At 41.5% G+C, this 12,820-nt stretch overlaps 1 protein-coding gene across 3 annotated transcripts in view; it reads left to right on the top strand.

Annotated features, from left to right (window-relative positions):
* Positions 1-12,820, top strand: part of POU2F3 (POU class 2 homeobox 3) — a 67,597-nt gene that overhangs the window by 26,704 nt on the left and 28,073 nt on the right. For all 3 annotated transcript variants that reach the window (XM_087939172.1, XM_087939173.1, XM_087939171.1), the window contains exon 3: positions 2,449-2,483. In XM_087939172.1, coding sequence (XP_087795298.1) covers positions 2,449-2,483 — 35 coding nt within the window. The remainder of the gene's footprint in view (positions 1-2,448; positions 2,484-12,820) is intronic.

Genomic DNA, 12,820 nt, shown 5'->3' with positions numbered 1-12,820 from the left:
TGTTGCTCACTTCCCAAGGAAATGGTGTGATGGGTAGATAATTAGGTGCACATGTAGGTGTCTGTCCAGATGTAATGGACTTACACTTGTTCTTACCTGGCCTTAATTATCTTATTGGTCCATCTTCCTTTCTAATCCGATGGTTCTATCAGTTTAATCACTGCAGCCAGCAAAGGATGCCTCTGCGTGTGTGTTTGTGTGGGGGTTGGAAAGCGCATTGGGAATACGATACAGGCAATCCTCCACTTATGTCCACCATGGAGCCCAAAATTCTTGTTGCTAAGGGAGACAGTTGCTAAATGAATTTTTAACCACTTTCACAACCTTTTCTGGCCTTTGTTTGTTAAGTGACTGAATCACTGCAGTTCTGAAGGTCACAAAAGGGGACACTGCAACCGTCACAAATGTGAGTCAGTTGCCAAACATCTGAATTTTGATCGTGTGACGACGGGGATGCTTGCAATGGCCGTAAGTGTGAAAAGTGGTCGTAAGTCACTTTTTTCACTGCTGTTGTAAACTTCAAACAGTCCCTGTATGAATATAGTTGAGGATTACCCGTGTCAATCTATAATTATTTTCCTGCCGAAACAAAAACAGGCAGTCAGGGGGTAAACAGAGACCTCAGTTCGAATTCTTCCTTTGTCAAAATGTCACTCCCCTCAGAATCTGGATAATTCACTCACTTTCTCCAGAACTTACCTTGCAAGCCTGTTTTGTCAAACTGTCAGAAGATAAAGGCTAGGAAGAATTTTACTCCCTAAAGCGTTTGCAGAATGGATAAATTAGCCATTATTTTGGTACTGATTATAATCTGTAGGAATCAGATTTTCTTCAGAGACCATGAAAAATTTAGCCACTATTTAGCAAAGGCATACAATTTAACCCAGGTTCCTATTAATTTCTTGGTTTCTAATGTCCAAACTTTGCAAACATTCACCTTCCCAAAAGCTACAGCTTATTAAGTGATTTGTATCCTACTTCTTAACTGAAACAATGATAGATGGTTTATTCAGCTTTCCCTGCCTCAGCCAAATATAGAGTAGAGTAGAGTAGAGTAGAGTAGAGTAAGATAGGATAGGACAGGACAGGACAGGACAGAACAGAACAGAACAGAACAGAACAGAATAGTAGAACAGAACGGATAGGATAGGATAGGATAGGATAGGATAGGATAGGATAGGATAGGATAGGATAGAATTCTTTATTGGCCAAGTGTGATTGGACACACAAGGAATTTGTCTTTGGTGCAAATGCTCTCACTGTACATACAAAAATATATATTCATCAAGAATCATAAGATATAGAAAGATACATAAAATACATTTATCAAGAATCATAAGATACATTTAGTGATAGTCATAGGATATTAAATAAGCAATCTTAAAGAAATACTTAAGATGAAGACTTCCCTTCCATGCAGACTTATTCTAAGTGTATAAATACATGTGCACTGATCTCTGTATAAGAGAGTACCATCAAAACCCCAAATCAGCATCAAATGGCCTTTCTCTATTAGCCAAAATGTTGAGTTAAAGGAGACATTTATGTGTGATTGTAGCTGCCCGGAGTTGCCCTATGGTTAAAACTGGGTAGCCAATAAATTTAATAAATAAATAAAATGTACCTAACAAGTTCTAAAGATTTGAGAAAGATGACTTAAGCTCTTAAGGTTTGGCGGTCAAACCACTAAAACTTTCATTTTTCAAGGCCAATAAGGTTAATAAATGCTTTTTTTTTCTTTTAAAAAATAAATCCCATACTCTAGATTTTAAAAAAAGGCCTTAAAATATCTGCTCAGGGATATACCAGTGTTTCCTAGGACCCTAAATGACTGTAAATATGGTGATTGTTTTTTTAAAGGGACACGGTGACTGAGTGGCGAAGATGCTCAGCTTGTCGATCAGAAAGATCGGCAGTTTGACAGTTCAAATCTCTAGTGCCGTTTAATGGAGTGAGCTCCTGTTCCTTGTCCCAGTTTCTGCCAACCTAGCAGTTCGAAAGCATGTAAAAAATGCAAGTAGAAAAATAGGGACCACTTTGGTGGGAAGGTAACATGCGCCTTCGGTGTTAAGTCATGCCAGCCACGTGACCACGGAGACGTCTTCGGACAGCGCTGGCTCTTCAGCTTTGTAACAGAGATGGACACCACCCCCTAGAGCCGGAAACGACTAGCATGTGTGTGCAAGGGGAACCTTTACCTTTATGTTTCTAAAAGTGTGGCCCACAAAGGCCAAAATCTGGCCCCTTTCATGCTACGGCAAGATCAAAGCTTTTGCTTCAAGAAGGGTTCCAAATATTCTTGAAGTAATCGATGAAGAAATTGAACCATAAACATCCTTTGAAATACCCAGATCAGGAGGGGAAGACTGTAGCGGCATTTTGATTGACAGCATAATCATTCGCTTTTTCACTAAAATACGAATCTTGATTTTTCTCTTTCGTTTACAGGAAACGAACGGAATGGCTTAGATTTCAGCCGACAGGTAAAAACCTACAAAAATGCTTTTGACTGACTTGAGTTGTCAATGGTTTGTTTTAAAGGAGGTAAAAGAACACACCAATGCTTTGATGGAAAACCAGGTTTGGGAGAAAACAGTTGGTTACTTTTAATGTCTTGGGGCAAAATTTGACCTTGTCCTGGTTTTATCTCTCCAATTTGCTGGACATCCACCAAGCAATAGTTGTTAGTTTCATTGTAGTATGAGAATGAGGTTGTGGGTTTATAAGAGACTGAGCTAGTTTTGTACAATCAGCTGAGATGTTTCATTATAGATGGATGTTTATGTTCATAAGGTTTAAATCAAAACATGGCACCAAAAACGCCTTCAATCAAAAACCAAAACATTATACATTCCTTCTTCCTGATCTGCTATTTTTCTGGATCAAGAAAAAAAATATTCCATGAAAGATCGTACCACTTCCTGCTGAAGCTCAAGAGCTAGAGAAGGGTTTTCCCATATTTCACTGTATTTAAACAGAGAGCAAACCCCACTCTCTTCTATTACTGATGGTGTTACCTAGTTGGGTAATGAAACGTCTGCAAGAAAACAGCCAAGCTGAGAGAACATCAGGGACCCTCCCCAATTCTCTTAGGATGTTCCATTCTTTTCAGACACACAAGGAGTCTCTGGTCCTTTGTGAACAATGTTTGGAGAACCATAATCCCCTACATACTGTTTTGAAAATGTGGGCCTTATTTCCAACCGCCGCTCCTAAAATTCCAGTTGCAAACAAAGTTCCTTGAAGTCCTATAATTTAGAAAGGTGGATACCTGATCTCCTTTCTACTTACTTTTCAGCATTTTATGACTTTCATTATCCAGCCCATGAACTTAGATTCTTGACCACCCCCCTTGTTAAATTTGGAAAATTAATCAAGCCCAATCTGGATTCTATCTCTTTTTTTTCCTCAAAATGGGAGCAAATTTGCTAGATAGTCGTCTGGTGGAGATGGATCATCGATGAAACTTCTCTTGCATTTCCTTTGGTGTTCTCATCTCAACGTGTATCAATTTGTTGGTTCACGTACACCTCTGATAGAAGGCATTGTTGTTCAGAAACACACCTGCGCTGGCTATGACTTGTTTGGCAGATGTTCTTAGCAGGGGGAGGCGGGAAAATATTGCAATAGATGTTCTTGATAAGGCTGAGAGCAAAAGCTGTCTGGTCGCTTGTCATATGACACCCCAACAGTATAGGATTCACAAATGGGTTGTAATACACCAGCTTGTAAACGTATGAAGTTAAAATTTCCCGTACCGTTTGAAGAGAAGATAGATTTGAGGAGGTAGAAGCTTCTTTCTCGCTGCCTTTCATATTTTGTGGATTTTGCCTTTGGTTACTTGATCGTGTTGGAAGAAATATCCATCTGGTTCAGTTCCACACCAGGACAAAGGCACTGGAGACAAAATGGAGGCTGGAGGCTGATTGGAAAGATGGTTTGATGATGAAGTAGAAGCACCTGGGTTTGTGGCTCTGGGCAGCTAACCACATGGAGTTGAGAGTGAGGGGTTTTTATACCTTCTCTTGGGCTTTGCACTTGAGCTTCCTGTTCCTGTGCAAGAACATATATTCTATTGGTTGTTGTCAGACTCCCACGGTGCCATGTACGGGTTATAGCTGGCTCTATAGGTTGTCTGAGCTCCCAGGTTTGGTTGAAGTTTGGAGTGATGCAATGAAGGGGCTTGTTGGGCAATTCCTATTAGGGCTGAGGACTAATCCTACCTTTGTTGGATCTTGGGTGAAGGTATTTGCTTATGAATAGAGCTGTCTATCCTTTTATCTCTTACGTGCTGACATCTGCTGTGGGGCTATGAAGGAAGGTGGGGGCTGCTTTCCAAGAGCATGTTTCTCCATTTCTCATCCAAGGAAATATAATATTCTGCCTTCTTAATATTTCTCAACATATTTCATTCTCCTAGAAGAGGAATGGGTGCTAAGTTTCTACAATCCTTTCAGTTCCACTGTTTTTCATTTTGCAAAAACTGCTAGTAAAGATGAAATCGGTTCATGATTAACGCCCACTTTTTCTCCTGAAGCAGATCTTGGCTGATCTTTAAAAACTAAGCAAGTTGAAATCTGGGTGGTCCTTATATGAGAAGCCATCAGGAGACGGAGTTGCTAGAGGCTAGACTGAGAAGTAAAAGTAAATTCAAATATATATATATATATCAAGAGAAGATAAGGATGAATTTCTTCCATAGCTTTGCCAAGGAAATTCCATGAAGGTGTCTAGGTGAATTAGCAAAAGTTGAGTTCTGTTTGGAGATTTTAGTTTGAGTTCAATTTTGACATTTCTACAGGAGGGCGGATGCAGAAAGGGATTGTTTGCTTATTTGTTTAACCTACGCTGCTGTGTTTTCAACTGGTTAAAAACAATCCCTATGGTTTAGGGTTTGAAATGGGCTTCCATTCTGGCAGATTCCAGGAAGCAAAATTGTTCTAGAAGCAGAATGATGGAAAACATGAATGTATCAGGAAGCAGAAAGGTTTCTACTAATAAAGGAGAATATTTGTAGCTCGGAGTTGAATTGAGGGGGATCCTTGGCGCTCTCTGAACTTGGTTGTTGTTGTTTTATGAAAAGATTCATTACCCAAACTACGTCGTCTCATCAGTGCTAGATTCTCTGCTGTCCCCTTCTCTTTATTCCCTCTTTTATTTCTTTTATTCTCATGTCCCGAATAGATGACATGAAAAAAAGAAACTTTTCTGAGAGTCCTTGGGTGCTCTCCGAGCTTGATTATTGTTGTTTGCAGAAGTTTCAAGGCCCAAACTAGGTACTAGTTTTCTAGAAGAAGTCTGAATGAGAGCAAATTCCCCTCCCTTCTAGCACTGATGATGTTACCTAGTTTGGGTCATGAAACATCTGCAAGAAAACAGCCAAGTTCAGAGAGCACCAAAGGATCCCTCAGAAAATCTTCTTTTTCAAGTCACCTATTTGGGACATGAGAAATAAGAGAGGAAAAAAGAGAGAGAAGGGGACAACAGAGAATGCAATGGTTAAATAGTATCATCAATGTGGTGGCATAGGTTTGGACAGACCACTTGTGACTGTACGACTGTAATTTTGTCGCTTGTATCCTTACGATTTATATGGACTGTTTCCTAGTATGACTTGATTGCTTATTTGTGCCCTATGACTATCATTAAGTGTTGTGCCTTATGATTCTTGACAAATGTATCTTTTCTTTTTACATACACTGAGAGCATTTGCACCAAAGGCAAATTCCTTGTGTGCCTAATCACATTTGGCCAATAAAGAATTCATTCATTCATCTCCCTCCGACAGACAATAGAGGACCAAGGGGCTTAACATGCTATGATCCATGGGATCATGAAGAGTCAGACACAACTTTGCAACAAAACAATAAAAATTTAGGACAGTTTGGGGAAAGATTGCTCAGATAAAGCCAGAAAATATTATCCCAATATTAGTTCCTCGGTTTCATAGGATAGATCCTAAAACACTAAAAGGGACGCGGTGGCTTGGGGGCTAAGACACTGAGCTTATCGATCAAAAAGGTCGGCAGTTCGAATCCCTAGCACCGCGTCACGGAGTGAGCTCCTGTTACTTGTCCCAGCTTCTGCCAACCCAGCAGTTCGAAAGCATGTAAAAAATGCAAGTAGGAAAATAGGGACCACTTTGGTGGGAAGGTAACAGCGTTCCATGCGGCTCCAGCATTTATTTATGCCGGCCACATGACATGAAGACATTTTCGGACAGCGCTGGCTCTCCAGCTTAGAAACGGAGATGAGCACCACCCTCTAAAGCCAGAAACAACTAGCACGCATGTGCAAGGGGAACTTTTACCTTTACCTATGACCTCACTGTTGCATCCATTTCTAAATCTATGTCCCAAAGGCAGGATCCGCTATTCTCCCTGCCTAGAGGCTTGTCCAGATGTGCTGGGTGACCATTCCCATCAACTAATGCCAGCATGGATAATTTCAATTACTGGGCCCTGGAAGGGCCCCATGGTATGGCTTACGTCACAATCAATGCTGAAAATGTCTCCTTCTGTCACTTCACAGGATGAGAACTAAACTCAATGTTTAAAGTTGTGTGGTGTTTTTTTTTTAATCACAAGTTCATAGACCTTCTGACTGCAACAATAGGCTTGTAAAGGTGACAACAGCTGCTCACAAAAACAGCAGCTGGCATCACAAAAGGTTGACCGGAAAAGATTTGGAGTGATTAGTGCCTTGGCTCGGCTAGCAAAACGAGACTTTGGCTATGCCGACTGTATGCAGAAGAGCGTATGTAAGAGTTACGCAATCTGTTAGAATATTGATCCCAGGGAAGAGGATCGTCTGCTTGCAATTACAAGAAAGGGCGAAGTCATCAGATCCTGGTAGTGTGAGAAAGTTGGCGGACAACCCAAGACTCTTTCAATGGGGCCCGAAGCAGAATGATAACCCCCACCTACTCACCTAACGCAATCTCATCTCATACTTAAAGTTTGTGACTCATGGCAGAAAACTTTCATCGGAAAATAGCACTCTGAAATGACTCCAACTTTAACTTTTCCACCATGCCAACTTGGAAATGAACAGGATGCCAACTTAAAGATGAATCCTATGAAGGGTTGGTACCTGAACAACTACTCGATAGCAGTTCCTAGTAGGAACCTCTCAATAGTTTGGTTTACACCCTTTGTTATGCCAGAACCAGCCTGTTCTCCACTCGTTCTTTACAAATACTGTAGCTTGGCCTAGGTAGATCAGTGATGACCAACCAATAACCAACACTTACTTTTTTCTTTATTAAATTTATATGCTGCCCATCTCATTATCAAGAGATAACTCTAGGTGGCTTAAAATACATATATAGCAGTATGAGACAGAAGGTGAAAAACGTTGGGTATGGAAAGTGAAGGCATTACAATGGACAACAAAGTGGACCAAAAGGAGCAAGGTGTAGATAGTGGATAGTGGACCTTCTCCTAATCTACTAGCCACCTCCCAGAATGGAATGTCCCCTTTAGGGTTCCAAGACAGTTGGCAGAACCAGGTTTTTAGGACCTTTTGGAAGGTCAAGAATGTAGGAATGGATCTCACCTCAAGGAGCATGGTATAAGCAACTCACATTGTATACTAAGCCATAAGGCATGGCAATATGGTCTAACATATTGGATGAACATGTTGGCTGCACCACTGCATGACAGAACCTCCAAATGGGGGCAGGAATCTATGGAACCTGTTGACTTGGCAGAGGTGTCTCCAGATGATTCACCTTGGGGTGAAGATCCTATCCGATTGCTGGGACTTGGCGTGATTTTGATCCTCGTCCTTGGATGGAGAATCCAATAACCAACTGAGGACATGGTTCATTTGAGTCTTGCCGCAGCAGAAGCCAATAAGAATGTGATAAGGAGAAAAGAGGTCTGTCACAACATCAGGAACAACAACAATAAGGACTGGCAGAAAAAAAGTGATAAGGAAAAATGTCAGATCAGGGAGAGGATGAGCTGAAAGATAAGTGCTCAGGTAGGAAGAGGTGTGGTTATGGCAAGCTTTGATAGGAAAGAGGAGAAACCTGAAATTAGTGGGCTACAGAGAAATATCTCAGTAGCAACACCTGGAAAAAGGTCAGAGGGGAGGATAACCAGGTGGGAACATGCAATATTTAAAATGTTTACCAGCCAGCTGGTCTTCTGCATTCAGAAAATACAGGTGTCATGGATGGTAGATCTGGAGAACTCACAAACTATTGTAAAACAGTGGTTCTCAACCTATTCTTCATCATGGACCCCTTTTAATAGATAACAGATTAACAGAATTGGAAGGGACCTTGTAGGTCTTCTACTCCAACCTCTCATCCAAGCAGGAGACCCTACACCATTTCTGACAGATGGCAGTCCAGTCTCTTCTTGAAAGCCTCCAGTGATGAAGCTCCCACAACTTCTGAAGGCAACTTCTGTTCCATGGGTTGATTGATCTCACTCAGAAAACTTCTCCTTATTTCCAGGTTGAATCTCTCCTTGTTCAGTTTCCATCCATTATTCCTTGTCTGGCCTTCAGGTGCTTTAGAAAATAGCTTGACCCCCTCCTCCTCTCTGTGGCAGCCCCTCAAATATTGGAAGGCTGCTCTCCTGTCTCCCCTGGTCCTTCTCTTCACTAGACTAGCCAGGCCCAGTTCCTGCAACTGTTCATTGTATGTTTTAGCCTCCAGTCATCATCCTGGTTGCTCTTCTTTTCACTTTTATTAGAGTCTCAACATCCTTTTTATAGTGTGGTGCACTGGTGACCAAAAGTGGATGCAAGATTCCATGTGTGGTCTTATTAAGGCTTTATAGAGTGGTATTAGTACCGCACTTTTAAATACCTTTTGTGGCCACGGACCATCCTAACATTTCTTTAAGCCTTCACTGACCCCCTGTGATGACATCACAAACCACCCAGTGAGAATCAGTATTGCAAAGACCTTCTTTAAAAGAACATTAGAGATATAAAGTATGCACACCAAGACAGAAAGGCCTGAGAAAATAGATCTGTTTTGATGAGTTCCTACCTAAGGAGGTGACTTGGAGAAGGGTTGCTTCCATTGGCAATTTCTTCTGTAACATGTAGCCTGCCATGAAGACTGCCAAAGAGTGGTTGAGATCAAACATAGCTGGGATGGAGCCTGTAAAAACTTGCCTGACTGGTGCCCTATATTGCTTTAGCAAATGGCAAAGGCTTTCTCTAGAAAAACAAAATACAATCCTAATTGCGCTGGTTATCCAGTGGCAGTGCGACTTGAAGTCTTAATTACAGAGGTCAGGCCACAGATGTTGGACAGGCAACAGATGTTGAACCAAGGCAAAGGATCTTCACCTTGGGTGTCTTGGAAAAGGAGACCTAGTAAGCAAAGCCGAAGAATTTGCTGACGGGAGGAGCTGACTCCTCCTTTTCGCTTTGAAACTGAATGTGCAATAAGTGAAACCAGGGTACATATGCCAAGAGATGTTGAAAAAAAATGTTAAAGCGGCATGAAAAATGTTAATGCATTTGTTTTGAAACATTTCTACAGAAGTAAACGAGTCAATCCCCCTTCGAAGCTACTGATATTTTTAAAATATTTTGATGGTATTTGACTCTTGGGCCAGGGATCTTCCTCATCTGCCAATCTCGCCCCGATTCATTGAACTTTTCTATGCTCTGGCTGGTGACAGCTTTGATGGGGTTGGACTTCTTACCGATCCTCAATGGAAGAGTTAAGACTATGGTGAGAAAGGTCCAAAACTTAATCAAGAGGGTGGCATCGAAGCAGAAGTGAGTTCAATCTCTACAAGCAAACAACGTTTACTCACTGTTGAAGGATTGGGTCATTCAGCTGCCCACTATCCCCTGGAAGAAAAACCATACACCCAACATTGCTTTAACAACTTGTGATGCTCCATCTCCAAACCAAACTACAACCCACATCTATCGTATTCACAAACCATGGTGTGTTTCATTGCCTACACAACAAAGATGTTAGGTTGGGTTGGGTTGGGTTGAAAAGAGCAGCCTCTCTCTTCCAGTTCTTGTGTTTGGAAAGATCTCCTGATAAAGGCCAGCTGCCATGTCCTGAGGGGAAAGAGCCATTTTCATGGGAATGTGCTAATCAAGAGTGTGAGATGTTTTTGAGTGGGGAGACCTTTCTTCTGGGGACACCCAAAACTACAACTGAGAAACATAACAGAAGAACCGAGTTGGAAGAGACTTTGGTGATCTTCTAGTTGAACCCTGCTCATGCAAGAGACTCTAAATCATTTCAGACAAATCGTTATCCAATCTCTTCTTTAAAAAACCCAACTTCTGGAGGCAAGTTGTTCCACTGATTAATTGCTCTCTGTCAGGAGTGAGAGTGAGTTCTCACTTCTCCATAGTTCTAGGTTGCTTATCTCTTTGATCAGTTTTCATCCATTGCTTCTTCTCCTGCCTTCAGGTTTTTTGGAGAATAGGTTGACCTGTTCTTCCTTGTGGCAGCATCTGAGATATTGGAACATTGATATCAGGTCATCCCAGTTCTTCTTTTTGTCTCAGTTTTTCTTCTCAGTTGCCTCATACATTCCTTTTCAGTTCTTGTCTTGGGCCATATCCTGTCCTTCTCCAAAAATCCTGTTAGAACCGTCAAACTTTAGAAGAGCCATAGTGGAAAATATGCCACTGTTGAAGGATCAACCACAAGTCTAGATGGAGTGTTTGCAGGACCTAAATAAAGCGAACAAATCACATTTGCCACAAACCATTCTCTAACTTGGAGACTCTAGTTAGGTTGTATTATGGTTTCCACCATCCTCAGATGGTGCAGGATAAAATTCCATCCTACATGTGATGAAGATTGCCCTAAGAGAATGTTTGTTTTGTTGACATAATATTTTCATTGGCTTCTGCTACATTTCCTTGACTGAATATTTAACAGCAAAATAGAAAAAAATAAATTATGTAAACTACCTTCTTCTTGGAGGCTCTTAGGCTAATTCATTCCCCTTAATTTTGTCATGTTTTCATTGTACCAACAGAAAATATTATTTGTAACTCAGATTTGGACTCTAGGTTTCTTGGTGTTCTCTGAGCTTGGTTGTTATCTTGCAGATGTTTTATTACCCAACTAGGTAACTTCTTCAGGGCTGGAATAGAGTTGGCTGTCTGTCCCACTCCCTTCTAACATTGATATTACCTAGTTGAATAATGAAACATCTGCAAGAACACAGCCAAGCTCAGAAAGTACCATGTAGCCCACAATTCACTGTTGTCTTCTAATATGTCATTTGACAAATTAGGGATAATTTTACTTGTGTAATGTTGTCATTAATGTTGTGATTTGGTGGTGCAGAATCACAAAGTCAAACAGAGTGAGGACAGTATTTTGAGAACTGAGCTTAATGGAACATCCTAAGCCCACGTTTCAAGGTAACTAAATTCCAAATGGAAACAATGCACGAAGAGGCAGAATTTTTCCCCCGTGATGCAGTTTCATCTTATTTCTATCAGATTGCAGATTATGAGAAAGCATGTTGGGTTTCTATACTCCTGATCTGGTCTCCTTCCATCATCTATTTTTGGTATTTGCTAAACCTTGATCACTGGGCAAGTTAACACATGTAACAAGTGGCAACAGCATAGCTGTAAGTGTGTATAAATTAGGACTGTTTGACATTATGGTGCCTATATGAGGGAAAGCTTTGGAGAAACAGGCACAAATTGAGAAAGGTTTTGGGGATAGTAGGTTGACCAGGGTGCAACATGGGACAACGGGATGCGGTGGCTCAGTGGCTAAGACACTGAGCTTGTCGATCAGAAAGGTCCACAGTTCGGCGGTTCAAATCTCTAGTGCCACATAATGGAGTGAGCTCCCGTTACTTGTCCCAGCAGTTCTGCTAACCTGGCAGTTCGAAAGCATGTAAAAATGCAAGTAGAAAAATAGGGACCCCTTTGGTGGGAAGGTAACAGTGTTCCACGTGCCTTCGAAGGCATTTAGTCATGCCGGCCACATGACCATGGAGACGTCTTCGGACAGCGCTGGCTCTTCTTTGGCTTTGTAATGGAGATGAGCACCGCCCCTAGAGCATGTATGTGTGAGGGGAACCTTTACATTTACCTTAGGTTGACCAGTGAGAAAGGATGTGCAAAAAAAGAAAGAAATGAAGACAAGGTAAACACAGCTTTGGAGAATCTTCAAATCATGAATAAGGAGATGAATGTGAATGTTAGAAGGGGAGGAAGGAGTGGGAGAATCTTCTTAGGGATGTGAGACCATGTGTAGAGACCATATCAGGTAGGTCCACCATCAACCAACTTAAGGAACTTGAGCTTCCTATAGAGAAGAGGAACACAGAAGAGGTTGCAGGTGTCAAAACTGTCACCCTTTCCAAAGCATTTGAATCAGAATTTCAACAGGTCTTTCTTCCCCCCACCTCCCAAAAGAAATGGTTAAGCAAGATGAGTTGGCTTCATGTTGACGAGAAGGCAGAGTAAATAAGACTTCTCAAGTTGGTTTGACAGGTCTGGAGACATCTGCCTACTTTTGGCTATCTACACCTGTATCAGTGTAGCTCTCCTCACCCTCCCCTCTTGGGCCTGGCCAGGCATCGCTGCTGTTCCCGTAACTGGTTCAGGGTGAAGCCGAACTTCACACAGCTGGGTTGATCCCATGTCTTCCTGACAACTTCTGGTTGCCAAAAGTTTATGGATCAGTTACAAAGAGGGCTGTTCTCCTCTGATTATGATTAGTTGTGTCCTGACAATTTCACCTTTTTGCTAAGGACGATCTGGAGCCATAATTACAGGCAGGTTGGGAGATGTTCTCCCTTCGTAATTCTTGTGAAATGTTTATGAAACACCTTTCCTCAAA

Source organism: Pseudonaja textilis, chromosome 9, assembly GCF_049901715.1.
Source record: "Pseudonaja textilis isolate UNSWEBS1 chromosome 9, rPseTex1.2, whole genome shotgun sequence".
Taxonomy (NCBI): Eukaryota; Metazoa; Chordata; class Lepidosauria; order Squamata; family Elapidae; genus Pseudonaja; species Pseudonaja textilis.
Note: the sequence above shows the minus strand (reverse complement) of the source record. Positions and strands in the feature narration are given on the sequence as shown.